Source organism: Astatotilapia calliptera, chromosome 6 (genome assembly GCF_964374335.1).
Source record: "Astatotilapia calliptera chromosome 6, fAstCal68.1, whole genome shotgun sequence".
NCBI classification, from domain to species: Eukaryota; Metazoa; Chordata; class Actinopteri; order Cichliformes; family Cichlidae; genus Astatotilapia; species Astatotilapia calliptera.
Window position 1 is genome coordinate 38,280,898 of NC_137427.1, and position 26,623 is coordinate 38,307,520.

A 26,623-nucleotide genomic window follows, 5' to 3' on the forward strand; every position below is an offset into this window, starting at 1 on the left:
ACCTAAAGGCAAGGTAAATTTGCTTTACAGAAAAATGACAGCATTTGACATCCCTTTAAAAACACACATACCTAGTAAATATATAAAACTCACTGTGACACATACTTTAATATTTCGAATCAAAAACAGTTCTTATTTAATTCAGTGACAGCAACGGGGACAAAGCTATTTTTATAACGCTTTGTCCTGCATCTCGGAAATAGAAACCTCCGTCCTGAGGGAAGAAGCTGAAATTCACCCCTTAGAGGATGGGAACCATTTTTAAGGATTGATAAAGCCATCCTCTGTACCTGCTTAGAGTACAGGGAGGCTAAACAAGACTGTGGCTCACCTATCAGACGACTGGACCATCTCACTATCTGATTTAGAGAGTTTTTCTCTGTGACAGAGGTCTGACCAAACCATGCCACCAAACAAAAGGATAAAACAGACTCAATAAAAGAACGATAAAACAAAGTTAAAATTTTTTGGTCAATGTGGAAATGAACAAGTTTCCTAAGGCAATAAAGGTGCTGGTGACCCTTTTTACAAACTGATTTGCAATTTTGATCAAAGTTCAGTTTTTCATTTATTATGGTCCCAAGATATTTATATGATTGTACTTGCTCTATTTTCTGACCTTTAATTAAAGTGACTGCTTGCCCATTTTGTTGTTTCCTAAAATCAACAACCATGTCTTTTGTTTTAGATATGTTCAGCTGGAGATAAGACTCCTCACACCACTGAACAAAGTCATCAATGACTGGACCGTGGTTAGTTTCACCCTCTTTCAGTAAGCTGACAATAACAGAAGTACATAATAATAAAAAAAACTGCTTTGCATGACTAGTTCCTCATGTCAAAAAGACATTAGTATCATCCAAGCTGTGCAAAGGAACCGAAACATTTATTTTTATCCACATTTTTTTCTTTTAATCCCTACTTTATAATGTTTTGCAGTGAACTACACGTAAACTTGGGACTCTTGGACAACCTTAATACTAACAATGTAGGGATGAAATGAGTGAACTGTTCAGTTATTTTCAAGCCTTATAGTGTAGCTGGCAGATAACCTGGTCAAGACTTCCATGTCTATTTGCAGGCCATTGTTGTCAACTGCAGATAAATTCAAAAAGCATCATGATTGCTAATGGCTTCAAGCTTCTCAATGACTTCATCAAATTTCATCCCTCTCATGGACTCTTTAGCTGCGTGTAGTTGGGGTTTTAAGTAATGATGGTAAAACCTCCTTTATTGTGATCAGTCAGTAGTACCCTAACCCATGTAGTACCAACGTAGATGCTAATCAGAAATCTGGAAGCTTCTAGTACCCAAAACCGTATCCTTTGCATACACATTCTAAGAGGTGTCTAAGATATATAGATATCTTTAGACTGAACTAGTTTGGGTTGAAAACTTTCTGACCTTTTCTTCTAGACAGACTTTTGTGTTAATCTGAATAAGAACATTTGTCTTTGTATTCATCTTCTTCATTTGCTAACAGCTTAGTCTGGGAATTTGCTGAGGTTTGAATGAAGGAAAATAGGTGAAATAAAGTTAGTCACTCAGTTCATGATACAAGTTTTCAAACTGAGGCTGCTTTCCCGCAAATTAATCAACTGTAAGCAAAAATCTATCATTCTATAAATCCTCTCTCTCTCTCTCTCTCTCTCTCTCTCTACTATATATATACACACAAATGACAGTGCCTACTATAAGGGGAAAAACATCTTCAAGCTGATCTTTATATTTCCCTGCAGCAGTTGTTGTCAGGTTGGCCGTCGGTCTGTCCCATTTTCATTAATGGAATATTTCTTGAATATCTTGAATACCTTACCAGGCTCATTTGAACGGCTGCTGTCTTAGTATACATGAAGCGAGCAGTGTTCATACAACCTGTAACGTTACCTTGAATTAAGGAGGTAAAGATATGAGGCCTGAGTGGCGCATACTTGTGACATCACTAAATATTAACTTAGGTTGTCTTCAAGAGACACCACACAACTGTCACTGTTACATATACATAGAAAAGTGTCTTCTCCTCTACGTTGTCTGGTATGTGCAGACACCACACTAGTTCATTCCTTGATTGTCTTTTTTTGCCTGAATGTTTGGTGTTACGTAATGTAATAACCAAAAATGGTCAGCTACAAGGACTGGACTGAATATGAGTGAAAAGGGATCCAATCTTACAGAAAAAGACCTTCTGAAAGATTTTCACTTTTTTACAATCACAAGTAAGTCTGGGTGCTCGCACAAGACTTTTGCACAGTACCACATCGCCAGTATATCAAAAATAAACTAACTGTGACATCATGATGTTATACAACAACACATTTCTGTCCGTTACACAGCAGCATTGCTCAATGAAAAGAAGTGAACATATGATTTGGTGACATGAATCTTTGGCACCCACCTGTAAAGTCACTGCTGTTTGAAAACCATGGGTGTAAATTTCAGCTTGACTTATTGATGGAGGCAATGCATGCGGTAATTTGAGCTGAAAGTATGTGTTATATATTTTCATGATAGAAGGTCACACAAAATGCTTTTATTGGAAGATCTGAATAATAATCCATAGAGGGCTATAAACTCGGTCTTGAGGTTAGGGGTTTTATTAAAATTTTACCCCTATTTTCTATTTCATTATTCCTATTTTGAACACCTAGTTCCTGTGCACTGCAAAATACACCAAAATTGATCAATGCATGGTGCTGTGGCGAAAAGATTTTTCAATATCTATTTAATAAAGGCTGGAACAAAACAAAACGAGGTCAGACCTCCTAAAGTGCGTGGAACCTCCAAATTTTCACAATATTGATTCAGTGAGCCACAGATAAAGGGCTGGCATATATGTGTTCATGAGTGAAATAGGAAAACACACTTGCACACACAGATAAAGTATTTAAAGAGGGAGTCTTTTTGGAGCCTTAGGCATAGTGTGAGAAATAAATATTTGATAGGAGAGTGACCTACTTCATGTGCCCTGAAAAGTTATTTGTCTTTTCCTGCCTCCCACCACCTCTAAGGCCTCTATTCTTAGGCCCTGCAGCAGAGAAGGCCAGAGATAAAGATGGGGATAGTCACATTTGAAATGAAAGTAGAAAAGGAGAAAGAGGTGGGCATGGCCAAAGAATTAGAGAGCAGATTAAGATGTGAAGCGGAGAGGTGGTAATTGTTCAGCTGCTGGAGGCAGCTAGAGAGCCCATTCATACAAGTAATGTTATTGGTTGAATTAACATCTCACTACTTCAGGGCTGCTGGCTAATACAACAAAATAACACTGATGTAAAACCCTCAAGTAGATATATCAAGTGTGAGAGTAATCAGAAAATATGTCTAATAGTATGCTGGAGTTTTACTTGATATCATGCAGGTTATGTTTTTTTTGTTTTTTTTGTAAGATGTGTTTAAAGTTGACATTTGATAACTTACAGACACATTGCCTGTGTACATTATGAGAGAGTGCCCCTCCCTAAGCCTGGTTCTGCTGGAGGTTTCTTCCTGTTAATAGGGAGTTTTTCCTTCCCACTGTTGCCAAAGTGTTTGCTCATAGGGGGTCATGTGATTGTAGGGTCTACCTTACAATATAAAGCACCTTGAGGTGACTGTTGTTGTGATTTGGCACTGTATAAATACAAATTGAAATGAAGTGCCAACGGGACCAAATTATGCCCCAGATGAGCCCCCATTATATAATTTTGCATCTGCAAATCCTACGTTTGTTTCGTTGGACAAACTTAAAATGCATGGCTCCATGACTTTATTCTTTTTTTTTTTATTGCCATACATCCTGATATTACATCCTGATGAATGGTGTATAGTAATATCTACACCCCAATGTTCAAGTGCCTCAACGTTCCTCTCATTGGGGCAGTGCTTGACCTTTAATATCTTTGAAACCCAGGAAGGGATGAGGGGTCAGACTCTCCTCCCTGGGGTTGCAAAAGTAATCCAGGTTGTACAAAAGCCTATGAGAAAATTGTTTTGTCTTTATTCGAGTTTCCTGATGTATTTATGTCCCCAGTTGCTCGTTTCAAGTACGGTATCTGGCCTACAAACCTTTCAGTTACCTGTGGTAACCACCGGTCATGAGGGAAAACTGTGTTTTCCTGACTGGTTGGTGAACGCTTGCTCTCGAATGCTAAAGCCCCATTCGTGCAGGGCTAGAGACTGGTCAGTGGGCCCCTGGCAATCACTCATCACTAGGGAAAAGTGTGTGTTCTGCTACCAGTTGGTGAGTGGTCGCTGGAAGTTGTTGACAGTCGTGAAACTGGATTTCAAAGAAATGAGATGCTACATTGAAAACCTTGTGTTGGATTTTGTCACTAGCAGGTTACGGTGGTTCCCAGTATTTGCATGATGCTGACTTGTGATACTGAAACTGTAAAAAGAGTGATGCAATTTTTAAAGACAGTCCATTGATCAAAGCTCAGCCTTGGTACTTGTTGCATCGAATCAGTACTTTGCATACGGGCAGGTTATGGTGTTCCTATGAAACAAAACACAAACTCAGACAAGACTCGAGGTATTTTCACAACAAAATTTATTAGAAGAATAGTGGTTTTGAAAAGAAGGTTCTAGCATCCAGTGAATACTACCTTACACAACATTACAGCTGAAATGTGTGGCAAAAATGGCAATTTTCTTTTTTCTTTTTTTTCTTCCTTTTTTACCAAATTGAATATAACATAACCAGTAAAATATTTTACACATGCACAAAGACAGATATAATCAGCGTCGCCTGATATTCAATGCAAAATAAAGTAAAAAAACAAACAAAAAAACAAAGGAACTCAAATCATCATCTTTAATCTTTTTATATAAAAAAAAATCACAGACATTATGAGATGATTTTTTATTCATTAGCCCAAACAAAAAATCAGATTTTGAATTCAAAACAGGAAGAAAGGGGGGAAATAAAAGTGTCAGTCAAACTAAAACCGATTATTGTGATCCTTGTTAAGTGCTCATTTACATGGACATTAATAACAGAAATCTAGAAGAATAAAAGTCCAACTCACAACGTACAAAATAGAATGAAAACAAATGAAAAACAAATTGTACATTGTACATAAATTAAACTACAATATGAGAAAATATTTTAAATTAGTTTCTTAGTCAAACTGTAAACAGTAGATATTGAAAAATGAGGTCCATCGGGGTATTTGGAGAACCTGTATGTAAGTGTGCATGCATGTGTGTATGTGTGTTTATGAGAGGTACAGTCCAGGTGGGACCAAACCGTGAAAGGGGGCTTGAGCGTCCTGAGCATCGGCACAGCGCCCCCCCCCCCGAGGGCCCGCTGGACTGAAGGAATGAGGTATATCGTCAAACCAAAAAACAAAATCTCAGTGGAAAAGAGGAAAACAAAAAAAGAAGCCCAGCAGACCCCGTCTCGGGGCGTCCAGCCACCCGTTAAGAAGCGAGGTGAGATTACGAAATCTTAGAAACCTCAGCAGGACAAAAACCAAGAACAAGAAAAGAGGTTTTTTGTTCTCTCCAAACTAAAGTCTAAACCCCTGGACAACACTTCTTGCATCTACCAAATATTACAAGCCTTTTTCCAAACCAATCAGATTTATTTCTATCACAACAAAATCAGGTTACTACCAAAACCAACATTAGGAATGTAGAAAGTAATTGCAAGAGCTCTAACATGAAATACAGCTTTACATAGTTCTCACCAAACATCAGTGATGTGATTGTTGTAAGAGGTACAAAATTTAGGCAATATGTATACTACACTCCTGTCATCAAGACCAGGCCAATAAATAACTGCTTTGCATGACTAGTTCTTAGCATAAAACAGACATTGGAATCTGCCAAGCTGTGCGAAGCAACACAAACACTTAACATCCAGCAGAGGCATCAACCAATCACAGCAGAGATGAGTGGCTGTCTTAAAAAAAACCCAGAAATTAAAAAACAAAATCACAGAACAAATGTGCACAACATCACTGAAAACTGCCCAGCAGATATTTGTACCCAAGTTAGACTCGCCTCGTTCCTGAACACAGCCGCAGGTTTGGTGACATAAGAGTCAGCTTAGCTTTGTAGAGAGGGTTACTAGGTTTTCCCTGAAGCTTTAGAAGAACTGAAGGCAGATCCATCACATTTCTCTGTTGTGTGTGGCTCCACAGTTGGTGGAGAAAAAAAAACAAAGTTAGCACTTAAACCAGAGGGATACCTGAAGATGGCTTACTGTATCTTCTCTGGTTTTTAAACCAGCATTTGTAAAGGACCGTGGACGGCTTTAAAGACAATTTTAAAGCCAAACCACTGTTGTGTGCACTTGTCTGACGTGTTTATTTTAAGAGGTTAGCTTGGTGTAAGTCACTGTTAGGTTAGTGCTTCGTAGCAACACAATAATCAATTCCTGATTACTGCACAGAGCAAAAGCCATGGCACTTAACGCAAGTCAGAGAGAGAACAGGGTGCTTACAAAGACTCAGTAGTTATGAACTGAGAAGACAGCTAACATTCAGAACATACTAAACCTATCCAGAGGTTACAAAAAGAGACATGTAAGGCTAGAAAACGAGATGTAATTCCATGAGTAGAGGGCAAGACAGACTGTTTCGGATCAAATTTTGGCTGTAATTCGTTTTCATAGGAACAGGCTAATGAAATAAACTATAGTTAAAGTTGATCACTGCTAGGCCTCGATATAGATTAAGTACCTGAATAAGAGTGAGAGCAGTGTTGTCAAGGGTCCCTGAGGGTGTCTGGGTAATGCAATTTAGGTCTGTAAGGTGCCCAGAGAGAAGCATCTTTTACAGACAGAGATGCAGTTCTTCAAACTTGCACACTGTTTCATTGAGTTTCCATAAGAGCACAAAAAGATTAATGTTCCTTAAAAACAACTCTGAGACGAAAACATGGTTGAACTGAGGGGGAAAAAAGAAATCGAAAGAAGCAAGCTTTGCACATCGTTTCTTACATAGGCACACACATTCACACTCATACACTTGAAAAAAATTACTTTACACAAGGAAAACAGAATGATTGCAAAAGAGCTTTAGCCAAAAACTACTACGAAAGCTGTTGCAGTGACAAACAAACACCTTAGGTGCACCTTCTTATGAAAGGCGATTTTTTTTTTCCCTCGGGGGGCTATATTTTATATTCAAAACATCCGAATCTGTCCTGCGGACAACATCCAAAGGAAAAGGAGAGCTTTTGGATTAACCAGCCTCTTCAAACAAAAGGACTGAGGGGTATGTACACCAGCATGCAAAAATATCAAGAGCGTCAACGTCCACGAAATCATCCGTCACTCCCAGCAAAGCGGTGTTTCGAGGGAGCCGCTTTTTCTAACAACTTCGCTGTCTGTTGGCTTCTGTGGAGAACCTGAACAGGGTTCATCACCCCTCCACTTCCTTCATTTAAAACAGTCTTTTCTTTTCTAGACATAAAAACACGCAAAAGCGTTCATTCTCAGTGCCTTCAGTATACAATTCCAACCCACCTGTGAAAAACCAGGCGAGGACTGATGGGTAAAGCCGATCTATATACACGACCATCCTGAAGATAAGCCATCACCCTCCCTGCAGCCCTTCAACCCACCCAGTGTGACTTCATATCTAAGTCATCTTCATACATATACTGTCTTTACAGTGTCCGCTTCAGGAAAAAAAGAAAAAAGAGACCCATCCGCTTACCCACCCATCCCCCCATTTCACAGAATCAGGCCTAAAAAGACTACAACTACACAAGATCCTAGTTTCACTACATTGTCTGTTAACAAAAAAACCAAAAACAACCTCGAGCCGCCCTGCCCCTTTGCCCTATGCTACATCATGGGAAAATAGCAAGCAAGAACAGAGTAAGAAAACAAACACCAAAAGCGACAGAGTGGGAGCGATTTCACCTAACATACTGCACTGGACTTCTGTATTGTTTCCCTGAATCATCAATGGAAAAGGCTCATCCTCTTCCTTTTCAAGATAAAAGTATATGACATTAGAGATTTTTATATACATATGCATTTGTGTTTATGTCTGTGTGGGGCTTGTATAGGTATATCTATGTGCACATATAGAGTATTCTTTTATTCTTAAATATGTATAGTTAAATTAGAGGTTTGTTGTGTTTGTGTTTTTTTTCTTACATTCAGTTTTAACAACAATAAAAAGTTGATAAAGAGGTATGCAAAGGGAACAAGGTGGGGAATGTGTGGTTTCAAGTGTTTCACATACAGCATTGGCCTTCATTCTATCAGCAAACCCACTTGGAGAAACAAAAGACTGGAGAGTCTGTTTTTTTAAACTTCCATCTTTTACGGGGATTCAAAGAATGTCTTCTGTGAATCTTTCTGAACCACTGGGAAATAGCAGTGTTTAAAATCGTCTTGAAAACAACAGCTCAATGCAGTGTGGGCTGTGAAAGGATTAAGACCAAGAATGTCGACAAATTAGAAAATAGAACATGTGGGAATGTGAAGCTAAATTAGTGTTTAAAAAAATAGACAAAGCAAAGTTGTGGAACCTTTACCGGCTACGACGCACTACATTTGGCAGGAGGAACAAAGAAAAATGACAAAAATGGAGATGAAAGTGTCCAGAGATGAGTGTTGATGGACAGGGTCTGACAATATAAGGAGGTCGTCAAGGTTACATGGATTTCTTGTCTGAGGTATTCTGTGTTGTAAGTTTTTTTCTTTTTTACATTTTTGCTCACCAAAAACACCAAGATGAAAAAAAAGAGCATCATCAAAGACTGAAAGAACAAACACAGCGTTATTTTTTCCCGCACGTGGATTCAAAGCGCTCGTTCGGTTTTATTTTTTTCTCTTCTTGTTTTTAATGGAGCAGCGTCCTGTAATTTTTACATTTGGGAAGGCAACAGCCTGAGTCTTGTTAGATCTCCAGAGAACCAACGAGCTGGGCTGTTAAACGAGCTCTGCATGAGCCTCCCCTGCTATGAGTTATTCAGATTTACAATCCTTGCTGTTTATAAAGCACTGGAAAAGTATTTGGCTAAAAAACAAAGTACAGAATTCATCAAAAACAATAAAATACCCTTTCAAGTGATGTTCTTGCTTCCAGATGAGTGTGAGGTCTCGTGACATTTAATCTTCTTTACAGTTTGGGAATTTGTATCTCACCCACCAAACTTCCTGTCTGACGACTGACCTCCAATATCCACTCAGCAAGTGCCAGTCTGTCTGACCTGACAATCGATCTCATGAGCCAGTGTTGTTCTTCAGCTTGACTAAAAATGCAGTGGTTATCTGCATGAAGTGTAGACTTCATAACTCGAAAGTAACAGAGGAGGTACGTGGCTGTCAAAGACGGCAAATTAAGCGAACGTCATAACGTGAAGGACGGCAAAAACAAGCTACAAGAGGATCACGGAAAACACACGGGCGATTTCAACAAAACACAACACCTGCTCACTTTTTTTTCTTGTTTTTCTTGCTCCCTCCCTCTCTCTCTTTTTTAAACGTAGAAACCAAAAGCCAAGCCCGAGCTCATTACCCTGAACCATCAAAACAAGAGATCAAACCTTTAAAACACGGAGTATATTTTGGGGAGAGTTCATAAAATTTACACTACAGCTGAAATGTTAACCAAATCCCATACGTAGAATTTCAGTGGGTTTTCTTTCCTTCTAGAAAGACTCAGTATTCCAGAGGATAGTGATCTCCTTGTTGCTAAAAGAGCCTCAAGCCCTGTCTTTAAAAAACAAATATGTACACAGTTAACCCAAGAAAAGAAAAGCTTCTGTGAAGAGTTACCAGAATAAAAACAGAACACCAGAAGAAGAAGAAGGAAATGACGTTTATGAAAAGGCCTGAAGAAAGGTGACAGACCTGCAGTGGCCCAGGAACGCCCCATCTCTCTGGGAACAAATGAGGCCCTGTCAGCCCTGCACCGCTCACGCTCCAATGACCAAAGATGCTGTGAGAATGACACATAACCACGGGACAAAAAGTGACGGTATCAAGAAGTTGATGATTAGTCTTCTGAGAAGTGTGTAAAGAGACGCGCCGGCATGACAGAGCATCACTGGAAACTTTTTATAGATAGGAAAGTCAAAATCTGACACATTTTCTGTAAGGAAAAAACCAACAGCCTGATAAAATCCTCTATGCAGCATTTAACTTCACCAGAGGTCCCTGAAAAGGGCTGATGAAGATTCACATGGATGTACAGCCTGGGAACGAATGAAAAATGAGTTTAACTACCTAAGAGGAAATACGCTTCAGTTTTCAAGTCAGCCTTGTGCAGCAGACTTCTCTGCATCTGAATAGTTTGCTACAGACATGACAGACTGAGGTAGCAACAATTTCAATCTTTGTGGTCTGTAGCATCGTGTCTTAGTCCAGTAGCATTTCCCTCAACACAAAGTACACTAGACAAAAGCAAATGAATCTGCCGCACTGCTTAAGTTGTACTAAAATATCCAAATTAGACCCTAAATCTTTGTGAACAGGTGTCAGCAGAGTTGGTTCTGAGTTCAGAGGAACAGAGACCAGCTGGTCCATGTAAGTGGCTGTAAAGGGCCAGACACACCTCCACACGGGAACGATGCTGCAAGATTGTCATGGCAACACACAAGAGCACCTCAGAGTTCCTTCACAAAGCCCGAAATTGCATTTTCATCCCCCCCCAATTGTACCTAAAAGCTTCAGATCAGCAGTAAAGTAATGTAGAGTTCTGAAGTGAATTTCAGCATCATCTCAATAAAAGCCTCATGTTTAACCGTATCGTGGGGGTGGGGAAGGCGACCTTCGGCGGCCTTTATTCTTCTCCACTTCACTTAGATTTCACCGTTGCACTCCCATCCACCTCCTCAGACCACTGCATCTATCTGTCTGTAAGGAGGGCTGAGATGCACACCAGCAAAGAGGGCCTGCTGGGTAAGGAAAATAAAAAAACGTGTGCCTGTGTGCCTCTCACGGTGTAACCTAATCAAGCAAGGTAACAGGAGGGTGGGGCTGTGAATTTTAAACCTACAAATTTGACCCGAATCTCACAACGTTTTCTTTGAAGGAAAAATGCCACTCTTCAAGCTACTTTGTAATTTCAACCAGGTTGTTAGATTATACTTGATTAAGAAACCAACCCTTGAGCACTAGATTTGAGATTGTGTCTTCAAATTCAAGATTAGAGTCTTCAAAAAGGCACTCTTGATTCCACTGATTGAACAACTTTATGTAATCACTTATTCGGCCCCGTAAAAATAATCAAAGCCTACTGGAAAAATGTTCAAATAACTTTTTATCCTTGGAGGGCATTATTAGTTTGTGATTTGTGCCAAAATACCCTGGCACGTCCACATTTCTTTAATGCTGTTAAACAGCAGCGAGTGAAGGAGTCTGTTGTGTTGATTGCTGCAGATCAGCATCATTCCAGAGGCGTGTCTGGCCTTTAAGACCTGTACTCAGCTCTGCTTTCAAAGCCAACCTGCTCCTGAGTGACTGCTTGTCACAAACACTTTGACATTTAAAAAACTTGGCATCACGCTCCACGTCAGAGGAAATGCACATTTCAACAGACCTCTTAGCAGCGCTTGTACAAATGTGTCGAGAAGAAACAGCACAGCTTACGATGGACGAGGAGAACTGTAACTGTTAGTTGATGCCGATTCTTACTTTGGAAAACTGCGTTCCGAGTGCAGTAGATTCTGTTGCAAGAGAGCAAAAATGATTCTTGGATATGCAGTTGGATATGTGGTTAAAAGAAAAATCCACCCCAAAGCACACTGGGCATATTTTTCTCAGACATGTGTCCAAAACTGGGATTAATTGTGGACTGGGGACTTAATCCATCATTTTAACTACTGGTGATATGCTGTGCATTCCTGCAGCTGGTTCTTAGACTCCAGAATCATTTTTGTCTTTAAGTAGATAAATCCAAGCCTAAAGCTCAAATTGTCTCAAGAGACCAGCGTGCAATCCTGCAAGAGACAGTCGAGGAGCAATGCTTACTTTACCTTTATATGATTTGAAGTGTCTCGCTATAGGTCAAATGTGGGATTTTATTTAAAAACAGATAAAGAAAATGCTCCTTCGAACATGCCTTCTAAATAAGACTTGAATGATTTATTGACGAGAAGTCATCCTTCATGTTTGTGCTTTTTGGCAAGCAGATACAACGCTTTACGTTCTTTCTATATCAAATAAACAGCACATTCTGCTATTGATTTCCCCACATCCAACCAAAACCAAATGCAGCCCTCGACTCTAAATTGTTCCATTTCTATTGCCTCACCACCCAATAAATTCATCCCCATCCTCCAGGCCCCGTGAAAAGAAGTCCTGGGAATTGAGGGTTGTCACTTACAGCAGCAAAAATAGACTAGGTAGCTTGAAGGAAATGTTCTAAAAAAGACTGCAGGAATGCACAAAGCACCACAGACTGGCCACTTAGAAGAGAACAACTGTAGGGAGGATTTTTCCTTTACCAGAAAAAAGGAAAAGGAGTCTTTGTTGAAAGGCAAGAAACAAACAAAGTGATTTTCACAGAGGCAGTGCCTGCAGTGCCCCAGTGTGCCAGATCAAAATCAGCCAGCAGGGCTGATGTTCTGCAGGCTGTGGACAAAACACACCCACCTGCTTCTAAAAGAGACACGGCAGACTCCAGCTTCATAATTATACATATAATCTGCCCACACAAAGTGTGGCTACCTGATGAGGAGCGAGAATGTGTGTTGCTGTGGGTGCGTCACGTCTCTATTGGTTTGTGTGCGTGCGCGCGCTCTGTGCTAACAAGAATACAGAACTGTATTCATGGAAACCTGGCTTCTGGCTTTTAAAGAATTCATTTTTCTTTTTTGTTTAACAAACAAATATGCCATTTGAAGAACAACAGTACAAACAATCACAAGAAAAAAAATTTCAAAATCTGCGTATGTCAGTTACATCTAAAAATCTGGAAACGAGCCGCACTAAAAATCCTGATTCTTCTGGTTTGTGTGTTTCTAATATACAATCAGCTGCTTTGAAGTGGTCAGACCTGAGGTATAAATGACAACCAGATATGCAGCGTGACAGAATAAGAAACAGACGCAACTTCTCTGCGGAGAGGTGCACGGCAATCGTATACAATTCTTTCCTTCCTGGTATCCCACCACATCGTGCACCGCCCAGTGACAGAACGGCGCATCCCGTGTCGTCTAATAAGTGAGGTTACAGTAGTTGTTTTGTTTGTTTTTTTGACATTTTTTTCTCTTTTTTATATCTTTGTCAGTCTTTCTCTCAGAAGAAAAAAAACCCAAATTGAATTACAACCGACCTAAAAAAAACAAACAAAGAGAAACTGATTAGCTCACATGAAGATGCAAAAAACAGTAAAAATAAATACATACATATTCATAAGATATAGCTTTTTTTCATTTTGAACATCATTAAGGACATTTTCCTGTGCGTGCTGCGTTTTTTTTGTTTTGTTTGGGAATACAGTGTCAAATGTTTAGGAAAAAAATCACAGCTCATAAAGGAAGGTTAACTTGTCCACCTGTCCCCCAATCTCCACTGCTGGGTCTCTGATTTCTCTGGGTTTGAGAAAGAAAAAGGACAAAATGTACCCTGGTCAGGTTTCATCCTGGAGTTCTGTTACACTTGGAAACAAACATATGTATATTTAAAAACACGTATTCCTTCTCAAACCAGGGTGGAACCAACCTGACTCACTGCCTCCAGGGTGAAACCAGATGACTGAATCTGTAAATGTTTAGAATTTTAGTAGGAAGAGGGTTTCACTCTCCCCATATAAGACCAACCTAAACCTGGGATAGCTGTATAGTCCCCTATGCTATAATGTTTTTTCGCAAATAAAAAAATACCTTAAAAGCGGTGGGTGGCAAGTATTGGTCAGTCAGACACTTGACGTGTCTTTTTTTGCAATGTGAAGGCAAAACAAAGAAGAAAAGCTTATAAAAGCGTAGAAACAGTGGAGGATACTGTATTTCCCAGAGTATCAACTACACCTTTGCCAAGCTCCCAGGTAAGGGATACGTGAAAGTATGAGGCACGGAAAGGAGTTCTGAGAATGAGGTATAGCACTTGGTCTCTACTGACCAAGTTAGCATGTTGTCTGTGAGCGCGTGCGTGCGTACACACGTCTACTAATTCAGTACAGGTAGTTAAGTCATGCGCCATTTTCCGACTGACAAATATTGCTGCCCATCCCACTGGCTCGATCCTGAGACATTTGTGGTATTAAAGGCTACTGAAAACGACTGTGTTTCCAATGACAGCAGCAGAAAGCAAAAGGAGAGAAAGCAACAGTCTGTTAAAAAAAAAATCAAGCATCTGCAGACTGCTGTTCGACGGATTCATGTCACTACATTCGTTTGTTATTCTGTCAGAATATAAATAGATAGACACGTAAGTGAGACTCGGTTGCAAGGAGGAGGACATTTTCGGACAGGGGGAGCGGTTAACCACATGACTATAAACAATCAACGAAACCCAAGAGAAAAAGAAACAAAATAAATATATGTGTATATATAAATGGCATGCACCTCAGTAGATAAGTTCAGGCTGAAAATGGGACTTGTACTTTTAGAAAGCAATGACAAATACAGAGCCAAAGCCAGCTGTAACATAACAGGTTCAAGAAAGGTCGAGAGGAAAGTTTTGTAGATGATTTAGTCACTTGAATAAATTATACAGCAGATATTGTTTGGCCCTCAAGGAATCGCCTCTCTCAGGGGATTTCAGTCAAAGTGCCAATTGAGTTAATTTATGCACACATGACGCCAATTACATAATGCATAAATGGGTTTTGTTTTTTAAAAAAAAAAACATATTACATGACCAGGGAGATTGGTGTGAGAGAACACAATGTGAGATGTGTTTTGTTCCTACTTTCATTCACAGCTTTGGTGCCTTTTATCAAAGGCAGGTTCATAACAAGTGCTTTACTATCACCACTCAGGCTTTGATCCTGTTTTAACTATCAGATCAGTGCATTGTCTTTCGCTGGGTCCAACTTGATGCACGCGGCAACCTTTTAGACACTTCAAATGCTCAGCATTGGCAAAGTGTTGGACGCATTTCATGCATATTGATTCCTGGCTATGTTGTCCCAGGATTACTACTTTTTATTGTTGTTGTTGTTGTTGTTTTTTTTAGTTACTTCAATTAGCTTTGCATGCCTGGCAGTCACACAAAGTGGACAACCAGTAACCCCAGGGGTGGGAGAAGATTGCAACAGGTAGTAAATTATTCTAATCATAACTAGATTGTGATTGATTCAATACTTAACTGTGTTGGATTATTATTACTCTCAAGATTAATATTCTGAATTGGCCCAAACCCAAAATCAGCCAAAAATAGTGGTGCATGCCATTTGTTAAAAGAGAATAAACAAAATCAAATCAAATAAATAAAATGTACAATACATTTCAAAAGGAGTGAATCATCGTCATTTCATCTGAGCAGAGAGTTACAATTCTCATGTCAAAAATCTCACAGACTGGGTGAGCACCAGGCAGTGTCAGGAGCGAAGAGCGACATTTAGCGACGAAGGGGAGGGGAAAACAACGAGACAACACTACACAAAACTGAACTTGTTCAAGCTGTCAAACTTTTTTTCTTTTCTTTTTAAATGGTGGAGGTAATTGAGAGGAAAATAAGTGGTTTGGATCCAAGCTGCACCTTTCAGAAACACTAAAGCTTTTTTTATGCCATCTCTCTGACCTCCTCATTGCCTCCTCTGTTGTATTCCTCAGAAAAGAGCTACACTGCATGCATAACCTTAAACTTTCTTTCTCCTTTGTTTTTCTTCTTGTGTTTAAAAAGTGCTATCTTAGAGGTTCAGCGCCATAAATCCACAAATCCACAAAGGTCTATCTGCTGCTATGGCACCGCCATATTATCCATATGGCCCTCCCAGAGTCAAAGCACTGGTGAGAAGCTTGCCGTGTCCTCTTTTCATCTACTATTAGGTCCAACAGGAAATTACCATATTTGTAATCCACATCTGTCTCAGTTACCCTGAGTTAAAAATGAGGAGAGAGAAAAAACACCCAGAATCATGGATTGGCTTTTACATATTCAGTCATAATAAGTTATAATATATTAAAATCTGCCTTTCCCCCACCTACCAACTACCCCTGCCCACTGCATATTACCCACCCACCACCCCAAACTGAACACCCCACAATAAATGCACATTGTTGTAGTAAACTGCCTTTAAAACCATCTTTGAAGTTTTAGGGAGAAGAATTTCTTTTAAAACTCATGTGAGTTGCTTCTGCTTGGTTTTGATTAGAAAAAGGAAAGAAAAAACAACATCAGCAATATGGTGTCATTAGCTAAGAAGCCAAAATCCATTAGCTTAGGTTAACTAAAGCCTCTATAGGAACTGGATAATGAACTGGGTAGCAGCACAGTTTCACATTCTGATCCTAAAAGGCATTTGTCCAGTAACGATCTTCATGAGAGGGTGAGCTCACTTTAGTCACCGTTTGCGGGTGGCTCCGGCTTTCCAGGATCAGCAGTGAGAGACTGATGGAGGTCCGTGAGGTAGCATTCCGCCTTAAACCCCCCCCCGCTGATCCATAAGCAGATCACCCCTTAAATTGTCCCTTGGCAAAAAAGAGGGTTAAAGAAGCCTCCTGCATCTGAATATGAATCAGCGTATGCAGGCGATGTGCACCTCTGACCCTTTGCAAAGTTGTGACTGGGCTTCAGAGACAGACCATAATAAGTGCATGATGCATGGGCAACAATGCCGAGGTAACCTGGTCTGTAAGCGCCAGACTCAAAATGTAGTGCAAAAGAAAGCAAAACAAATCAAACGAAAAGATAGAGGAAAAGAATTCGATTACAGAAGTCAGTAGTGTCCACGAAACTCACAAACATGCATCCCTGAATGACTTTTGTGTCTTCTCGTTCATAAAAAGGATGGGTTATTCTTGCTTTTCGTCCGCACGGAAATTAGCAGAATATTTGAAGGAGGAAAGAAAAGGATTTTCAGTTAAAGCGTCATGGCTACCTGGCAATAAGAGAGTGGGTTTGATTCCGAACCCTAACTGAGGAATATCAATGGTACAATTAAACCTTACAGTTGCAATTTTGAGCTAGTACTTGATGAGCAAGAGGGGAGTGATAAAGGGACCAATTTGTCACTTCTTCTAAGGAGTTAATTTTCAACCTTCCCCTTATTTTTCCCCATCATTATCATATTAATCCAAAGCAGACTGCATTTATAAGCAGCAATGCTTCAGTGTATCAAGTTCATAAAAGACGGGAGAGAATTTTTGGGGGTTGGGGATTATCAGCATGCGTAAATAATTGTCATTTACCTAATGTCTTTAGCTGCATTTGTTAAGCCCCTGAATAGAAAAGCTGAACAAATGCTTCTATAGCATCGCTCAAATGACACTAGTTAAGAACCATCCGATTAGTTGTGTCTCTCCAGTTTAAGAATCCTCCTCATATAATCCCTGCATTTGTGCTCACCCAGATACTGCAAAGTAAATTGGCACAAATAAAGCCCCATCCATTTTCAAATTACTTAAGTCAGTTGAGGTTTACATGTGTAAGTCGTTTAGTCGATCGGTTTGAAATCATCATCGATTTCTTCTTTTACATTGTCCTTGAGCTCGGCAGCTGCTAGCGATGCACCGTCGCCTCGTGGGGTTGCAGTGGGCGTGTTCTCTGACTCGTTGGGAAACTCCTGGCTTCCTGCTTCCATCTTCATCATCAGCTTGAGCTTCTTCTTTGGGGGGTTCTTCAGGGTCCCCATGCGCTCCTTGACCTTGTACTCCAGGGTGCTGTGTGGGATCCCATACATGTTCTGTGCCTTGGACACGCTCATCTTCCCGCTCATCACTACAGCTATGGCCTCCTCCAGAATCTCACTGTTGTACTGGCGATATCGGCCTCTCTTCTTCCTTGGCTGCTTGGAGCTTGGGTCCCCTTCCACATCTGAGATGGAGTACGCCGGCCCAGAACTTGAGTGGTCCAAGTCTGAGTTCCAATATTCAGCAGCCCCATCCAAGAGGCTCCCAAGGCTTCCTCCTCGGCGGTTCTGCTTTGGCAGAATGGCTCTTAGCTTCCGGCTCAGAGTGTTGTCCCCATGGCCACCACCCCCGACCCCCATTGCACCGTAGCCATAAAGCTCAGAGGAATGGGAATCCCAGGAAAGATCCATGCCCCGAACCTGGGGGATTTTCAGGTCAACAGGCGGAGAGTGGCCTTGGTCTCTCTTTCCTTCAATGTGATGATGTTGGGCCTTGGAAACCTGATTGTGGTGGTGATGATGAAGGGAACTCTTAAAGGTGAAGGCTCCGTGGTGGTTGTGGTGTTGATGCTCCAGGAATGTAGGCAGGTCTTTGAGGTCGCTCAAAGCTCCACTGGCCTGCTTCAGCTTCATTAGGCTTTCAAGGTGAGCCTTACTTCCCCAAAATGAAGAAGAACCCTTTTGGCCAAGCAAGGAATGGGACTGGCTATGACTGAGCAAGCCAGCTGACTCTAGATTAGACAGTGAAAGAGCAGGAGGTTGACTCAGAAGGCGATGCTTCTGGCTGAGAAGCTCTTCCTTAATACGCAGCGAGCGGGCCAGTGGGGGCTTGAAGGAGTTAGAGTTGACGTAGTTCTCCCTCATTGCGTCCTGCAAACTTTTCTGCAGCAGCCCATCCTCCTCTTCCGCCTCTGGCAGGGTATGATCTGCTTTGATTGAAAGTCTGGATGGAGAAGAAGACGAAGAAAAGAACTTCAGGAACACAGTTCTTCATATAAGATCAAAGTTATTTTTAAGACAGGGGTAGATTTGAAACAACTGAGGTAATTACAAAAAGAGAAAAGAGCAACAGACCGTATCTTGCACTTATATGAACTGATGCTTTAATACATACAGTATTGAGTGATTAATTAAAGCTAAAACTGACAACCTAATAAAACAAATCTTTCACATCTTTTATGCAACACGTTTTCTTTTTAAGCAGAACATTTGCTGTTTCCCACATTATTACTGAGCATCAATTAGCTATTTGCAGTTACTGCAGCTGCATTTAATATAATGTAGCACAAGGATGCATGGCATTATAGTTTTTTCTTTGGTCTAAATAAATCTCAATTGCTGCTTTTTTATGTAACCCACTGCATGAAGGTGGTTTAATTTTGCCGTTACCAACAGAACTGAATTGTATTTATATTTCTACAGCAATAACCAGTTGCCTTCCATAGTCTCTCCTTGCATGAGACACGGTAGTCAGATGTTAACTAACAGATGCCAGGGTTGGTAAATAGTTGCTGTGATGGAAATCCTTGTTCTAATCATTATTATTTAAGTATTACTGCCAGCTGCAGTGAAGGTGGAGTAAGTCTGGACCACAGGGCAAGAGGTTCTCTAGAGGGGAAGTTGAATGATATCAAAGACTGTCACAATAGAAACAGGCTAAGCCTTCTGATAAACACGGGGCAGGAAGGGCTGACTGGCCTGAACATGACCTCCAAAATTGTTTCAAATATATGAAGAAATAATTAAAAATAATAAACATGCCAAAATGAGCTGCCCAATGTTAGGTTGGTTGTTAACGTACCTGGACGATGTGCCCAAATAAAGGATACGGCTGTGACTGCACTTTTTGAGTAGGAGAACACCAACAGATGCCAAAGAATATTACAGGTATCAGCCACAATCATTGGTTGTCATCGAACTTCAAAGTCCATATGAGTGCGTTATCAATTAGAAGCACTATTCACAAATAGAAGATTTGTCCAGATACATTTCAGGATAACAGCAATCCACTGGTAGTGAGGCTCATAGGCCTGGTGCCTCAGGACTTTTGAGACATTTCAATCCTTAGAAGGAAGACCTATCCTCATAGGCTTAAGGTGCTGTTTCTAACTGTGTTTTAATCGTGTTGTGCAAATACTTCACCAAGGTTTACCTGCTGGGCTATAGCCTTGTTTGTCAGCAGGAAATCTGTTGCTATGTTAGGGTAAGAAAAAAAGCATCTGAGTGTCTGTCAGTTTTCACCTAATATTTTTCTGTTATGGTAACCTTGATCGCAATATCATTCATATTAGCAACAAACACAGGTGATCAGACAGGAACCAAGACTATCACAGAGTATTTGGGGTAAAATGAGGAAGCCGTAAACTAAACTAAAACCTGCACACCACTACATCATGCCCAAATTTAACATAACATCTCAGTGCAGCAGTTGCAGTCGCATATGCTCTCTGAATCGAACCTGTTTCAATCCATATTTGACCTACAGTACAGATCAAAGGTTTTCATGAAAATGACCACCGCAATTAGCATAAATTGTTTATTCCCTCCTGACGCACACATGTACACACATGATTCTTAACACAACCTCAAGGAAAATTATGTTCATCAATAGTTAACAGAATGCAATGCAAAGAAAGTTCACTAAGACACTGACAAAGGCTTCTTTTCTGCAGGACAAAGTCATGTTGATATTGCTATTGTAACACTGTTGGGTTGATGAAACAAATCTATATAAACTTACCATTAAACTAATGATAGTTCATTAGAGTAAAATCAATAAGTGAAGAATAAAAGTGGAGAAATGTGGAGAAACTGAATATGGACACAATCTCTTCAAGACCTGCAGTCCTGTGCTCAGCTTTACAAAGAAAGTGTATTTTCTGTAAAATCAAGAATCTAACTGACTTTAATTCAACTGAATTCAGTTTTATTTATATAGCGTCAAATCCCAACTGCAGTCACCTCAAGGCACTTTATATACGGAGGAAAATTATAACAATCAAACATCCCCCTTTGAACAATCAAATGGCGACAGTGGGAAGGAAAAACTCCCTTTTAATAGGAAGAAAGCTTGAACAGAACCAGGATCTGGAAGTGGCAAACATCTGCCATGACCAAGGGACAAAAAACACAGTTTAAAAGAGAGTCAGAGATTAATAATAACTAATTAATACATTTATCATCAGAACAATGTAATAATTCATCCAGTTCAAGATCCATCGCAATTCTCGCCCACAAATTAACAAATGTGACCTTTTTCCCATTAGGCTTTCATTGTGGTTAAGTTCGGTTAAATTCTGACCAACACTCCAGGAGGTGGAGTGATTTTTGTGAACTGTAGACAGAGAGATTATGCCTCGCCACAACATACCCTTATGAATCCTTTGGCTGGATGAACGAATAGCATAGTACCGAATATAAACACAAACTCTTTTTATTGTCTACATGATTTAAAATCTTTAACATCTGAGAAAGATTTACTAGATTCTCGATGAAAGAAACACACTTTCTTGATCATCTACATGTTGTAGCTGTGCACTGTCACCTGGGGGCAGTGTCAAAACATGTGGAACAACTATGGACTACTCTTGCGAAGTAGCCTACAGATCAGTGTTTGTGGGCTGCTGTTAATCTTTTAGCTTAGCCCCTGCCACGGAGAACACAGCAGTCATAACAGACAAAGAGATTTTTGCAGTGGACTGAAACTGAGTGTTAAAAACTGTGCAAAATATTTGCTTTGCTTCTTCTGTGGGCTTCTTTAAATTTCTGATTATTTTTTCACACTTTTTCTCCTTCCTGTTTAAACCTACTTTTCAACCAGTCAGCATTCTTCCTACACAGAGCATCATCACTGTCAGCCTACACGCCGTTGCTTTTTTGAAGTACCGCATGCAAGCACGTCTGTGTTGGTTGCATACCCAAAAATCCTGCGTAGCCAAAAAACCTACGCAAAACTGACACATACGTGGTTCCATGAATTACACTTAATGGTGGTGGGAGCAGCAAGACCCCAACAGAGACACAGACCAGGAATCAATGACAACAGTTATGTCACAGAAGGGAGGAGGGCTTGGGGTGGATGTGGGTTGAAAAGTGGCTTGCAGATGTGCAGCAACTGTGGGCAGCTGATGAGTGGAAGGGTGTCAGCTAAGTGCCAGCCAAGGAAAAGTGAATCTGCCAGGCTTAAGGTTGAGCCTGACTCTGTGGCCTAGCTGAACTAACAGTATGGGAGCATCACACAGCTCTTTCTCAGTCACTTTTTATTTATTTAAAAAAGGCACTATTTAGTGATGACAGCCATATCGAGTATGCATAACAAGATAGAGTAGTGCAGTCATAACAAAATCTGATGACCTATAATTTACCTGTTAACAGCTCCCCACTTTCAACCCAAAGTGAATACAGGTTCATAAACTGACAGATCTACTCTGCAGCTCCTTTTCACGAAAATAATCTATTGTGAATGCATGCAGTATATACTGATGGTGCAAATAATGACTGTACAAAACAGAGGAGAGATTATGCTTTTTATTTAGATGTGTTTCATATAGTGGTGAAGGTCTATATTAAATATTGCTATAGGTTGAATAATGAGGCCAGTACAGTTTATTTACAAATAATCTCTATGATCCAAGAGCTCAGTTTGTCTCTCTAAATTTCAGACAGTTTGGGGTCTTTGGGCTCTGTGTGATGTCAATTCCCTAATATTCTGATCTCAGCCAGACAGCTTTGGCTGAGACCGCAGCGTTCCCAAGCATTTGATCTTCCAACCTTCTGTTTGCAGTAGCAGCCAATCAGAAGAAAGCTGGCATCATGGAGAGGAGCTAAAATTTCTTATCTCACATAAAGTGAAATGAGAGCTCATTATATCTGTGACAGAGAGGGTGCTGCACCACAAACTTCCCTGTGATTACTTTGGTTGACAGCCGTTTGCTGCGATTGCTCATAGTTTGTATGGAAGAGACTGACCAGTCTGGAAACACTCGCCACTTACCCTCGGAGCTGCAGTGAAACTTGAAAAATCACGATGGAAACCAGAAACATTTGCTTTAAAAGTAATGTTTTTCTTTATCACTGCAACCCACACATTTCAAAAGATGCTGTTTCACTGCTGGTTGAATAGCTTGTGGGTATTTGCACTAATTTCTACGCTGGAGATCATCAACCGGTCACAGAATCCGCACTTTTCCTTAGCACCTGGAGGTTGTCAGATGTTTGGCAACCAGTCTCTAGGCATGTGTGACTGGAGCCTAAAGCCACTTTAGCAGAGATCAAGAAAAAATATGGAGCTGTAATTGAGTTTAATAGGGTTATTTAAGTTAAATCAAATATTCATTAATTAATAAGTATTTGGTAATCAATATGGTTGACAGCCATAAAGAGATTGCCAAGTTTTGTCTGTGAAGTGTAGTGCAAAATTACAACACTGCTTTATTTCTTTCACCAGTGCTGTTTCAGGCAAATAACTGAGCTGCTTTGGTTAAATAGACTAGTTTGCTTTCTTACCCTTTGAGTCCAGGTTTGGGGGTGAAGTTGAGCAAAGCTTTGGGGCTGCCTGCACTGTGGTTCTTCTTTGTGGAGAGGTCTAGGACGCCATCTGAGAATAAACAAAGAGGAGAGAAAAAAAGATTAAACACAACTGACCTCCAGCTCTATTCAATACACTGCTTTTCTTTGGAAAGAGATGTAACCCTTACTGTAAATGTCTGTATATGTCTACAATTACATCCTCGAAGAAACTATTTCAGAGGGAGACAACAGTGTTTTTTTATATTATTTTCTCTATTTCCGATTATTAATTTGTCTGTAATGCAAAACACAAAGTAAAAACAAAGAAAGGAATCCACCTGTGACTGAAATTGAATCTATTAGGATTCCCACATACACAACCACCGAGCATTTGAAAATGTAAAAAGCAGGACAAATTTGTTACCTGCATATGAAATCGTGATATTTTCAGACCTTGCACGATCCATTTTCTTTTAGTATACTATGCATTTATATTTTCTCCTCTTCAGTCCAGTTTGATTTTCATCAGACATGTTTAATGCCCTCCTATAGAAGGTTTTGGATTGCAATCAAGATTTGATTAACCTGAGCAGGAAGGCAGTTGCCATGACGACCATACCATATTCCAGAGTGAATATGAGAAATCACTAAGTATATATGCTATGTGCGTGTGTGTATATATATATACATATATATATGTATATATGAAACAGCCAACATTATTTGGAAGGTTGGATGTGTCTTATAAATGAGCCTCTTCACACTGCATATCACGGTTTTGCATTTTATACATTCATAAAATATTCCATCACTGTTTGATCGATCGGCATGAATGTTAAAAGCTTTGGCATCTGCTTGTGTCTGTATATAAAACCACCCATTTTTCCCCATTTTTTTCGTTAAATACCAAAAAAAGAAAAAAAGAAAAAAAAAGATGTTCTGTGTGCATCAGAACAGGTGGAATCTGTGTGACACTCGCAGTGAAGTCCTGGAAATACTGTGGCTACATGCTGAGTGTGAAATCTCAGTTTATTTGTCAATATGTTTAGTTGACACACACGTGGAGAAAAAACTGATCATCCTATGTAGTGACATAAAGTAAGCAGAAAAAAGTGTAAGCTGGCACATTCTGTTATTTTTTTATTTTATTTTCAAGAAAATCTGTTCATCTTCAAAGCAGAAAATGGTAAAAAAAAAAACATGTAATTCTGATCCTTTTAATGACAAAGACAGACTGATTACATGATCTATCTATCTATCTATCTATCTATCTATCTATCTATCTATCTATCTATCTATCTATCTATCTATCTATCTATCTATCTATCTATCTATCTATCTATCTATCTATCTATCTATCTATTCCGGTTAATACTTGTACAGCTGCTGTTATTGTGTATATATTTATTTATATTTAGATTTCTTCATACATTCTTATATAGTTCTATATTGTGTATTGTGTATTTTGTTGTACAGTTATTTTATTTTCAACTTTAATTTATATATTTATCTTTATCTTATTCTTCCCAGTTAAATTTACCCTTCATTCTAATTTGTGTTGTACAGTTATTTCATTTTTAACCTTAATTTATATTCTATTCCTTCCTAGTTAAATTTACCCTTTTTAATTTTTCATATTTATTTCCTATCTTATTCATAGCCTTTTCCTTTTTTGTTTTCTTTAGGTCACGAGCAGTTGTCCAAGCATTTCACTACATATCGTACTGTGTATGACTGTGTACGTGACAAATAAAATTTGAATTTGATTTGATTTGATTTATCTATCTATCTATCTATCTATCTATCTATCTATCTATCTATCTATCTATCTATCTATCTATCTATCTATCTATCTATCTATCTATCTATCTATCTATCTATAAACATATCCATCCATCCAGGGGAGCCTTGTCAGGGTCGAGGGGGATCTGGAGTCTATCCCAGCTACCACAGGGCGAGAAGCAGAGTACACCCTGGACAGGTCTCCAGTCTGTCGCAGGGCTAGCACATACAGACAGACAAACATTCACACTCACATTCACACCTATGGCCAATTTACAGCTACCAATTAACCTAACCCCACTAACTGCATGTTTCTGGACTGTGTGGGGAAGCTGGAAAAGAAATGCCTCGGCCACCCAATCACCGTGCCACCGTGCTACCCATATATAAAAAGAGTCCAGACTGACTGTGACAATTACAGTATGCACACATGCACACATACTGTAATTCTTGCATATGCATATTTTATACAGCATTGGCATGACAAGTTTTTAACAAGGAAGCAAACTCTGTATGTGTACACATTTTGGCTCCTAAATTAATCTTTAAGAAAATGCACTGAAGTAAGAAAACGCCCAGGGATAACAACCATGATAAATTACACATAACAAGTAACACTAATGAGGTCCTTCTCCAAGCTAATGAACATTTTAATTATCATCGACCTCTACATTAGCATGCCTTGTTTTTACAGGATGCATTGATGGTGGTATTACGAGCTCCCCCGTGTCCCTGTATTAAACTGTCATAAGACAAAAAAAGTTACCTCATCAACATGAATATTTATGCAGCAGTTCTAATCAGATTACGAACTGTTACTCGTTGACCCAGCGAGCGTCAAATGCCGGGCAGATTTTTTTGTTTGAGTGACTCTCAGAAGGTTGTCTAAATTAGTCGGGAATCAAAACAAAAAATCCTGCTGAGAATCTGTACTTTGTTTCAATGTCAGATGGACAGAGTAGGGCTGGGGCTGACAAATAGGAAGACATTAAAACGACTAAGGTTACAAACCCTTCAGATTTCTCTTCTATGTTTCACCCTTAAATGCATTTAATAGCCATTGCATTTATTTAAATTGTTACATTAACACTCTGGTCAAAAACATAAGCTTCTAGTAAATTCAGTACAATAATGAATTTCTGACAAACCTTTAAGCAAATGTTAAATTACACTTAGGGTTGTTAAAAAGAAAAGAAGTTCTGATATTTATTGATAAGTAAAATTAGTGTTGAATTAAATACCCATTCACAGAAGTACTGATACCAACAGTGCTGTCTTCACTTCCTTCAGCTGACACCCAACCCCACACAGCACTGCTGGTGACAGACAGGCACAAAAGGCCCTGCCCTCACTAATAGCTGACAAGCAGCACAACTTGCGGAAGCATCCTAAAGACTGAGACAGCGATCTTTATGAGACGTTTCCTGGGGGCAGTAAAGCTCCCATTTCAACAACACAGCTATCATAATTGTTAACCTGGGAGGTGTGCATTGTCCTGTTAGCAGTTTAACTATTAGCACCTGATCACCACATTAGGTGATACGATTAAGGTAGTGGGTTGCACCCAATGATAAAACCATGATGTTAACATTGGAGCTGTCCTACCAGTCTGAAACAATGATGGGCAGTCTTGATTTAACAGGATAACA

The 26,623-nt window shown here is 39.7% G+C and overlaps 1 protein-coding gene across 1 annotated transcript in view; it reads right to left on the reverse strand.

Annotated features, from left to right (window-relative positions):
* Positions 1-15,950: 15,950 nt before the first annotated feature.
* lcor (ligand dependent nuclear receptor corepressor) overlaps positions 15,951-26,623 on the reverse strand; it is a 77,692-nt gene continuing 67,019 nt past the window's right edge. Inside the window, exons 6-7 of the mRNA XM_026171941.2 lie at positions 23,190-23,280; positions 15,951-18,627 (exon numbers count right to left, since the gene is read on the reverse strand). Coding sequence (XP_026027726.1) covers positions 17,490-18,627; positions 23,190-23,280 — 1,229 coding nt within the window. The 3' untranslated portion in view covers positions 15,951-17,489. The remainder of the gene's footprint in view (positions 18,628-23,189; positions 23,281-26,623) is intronic.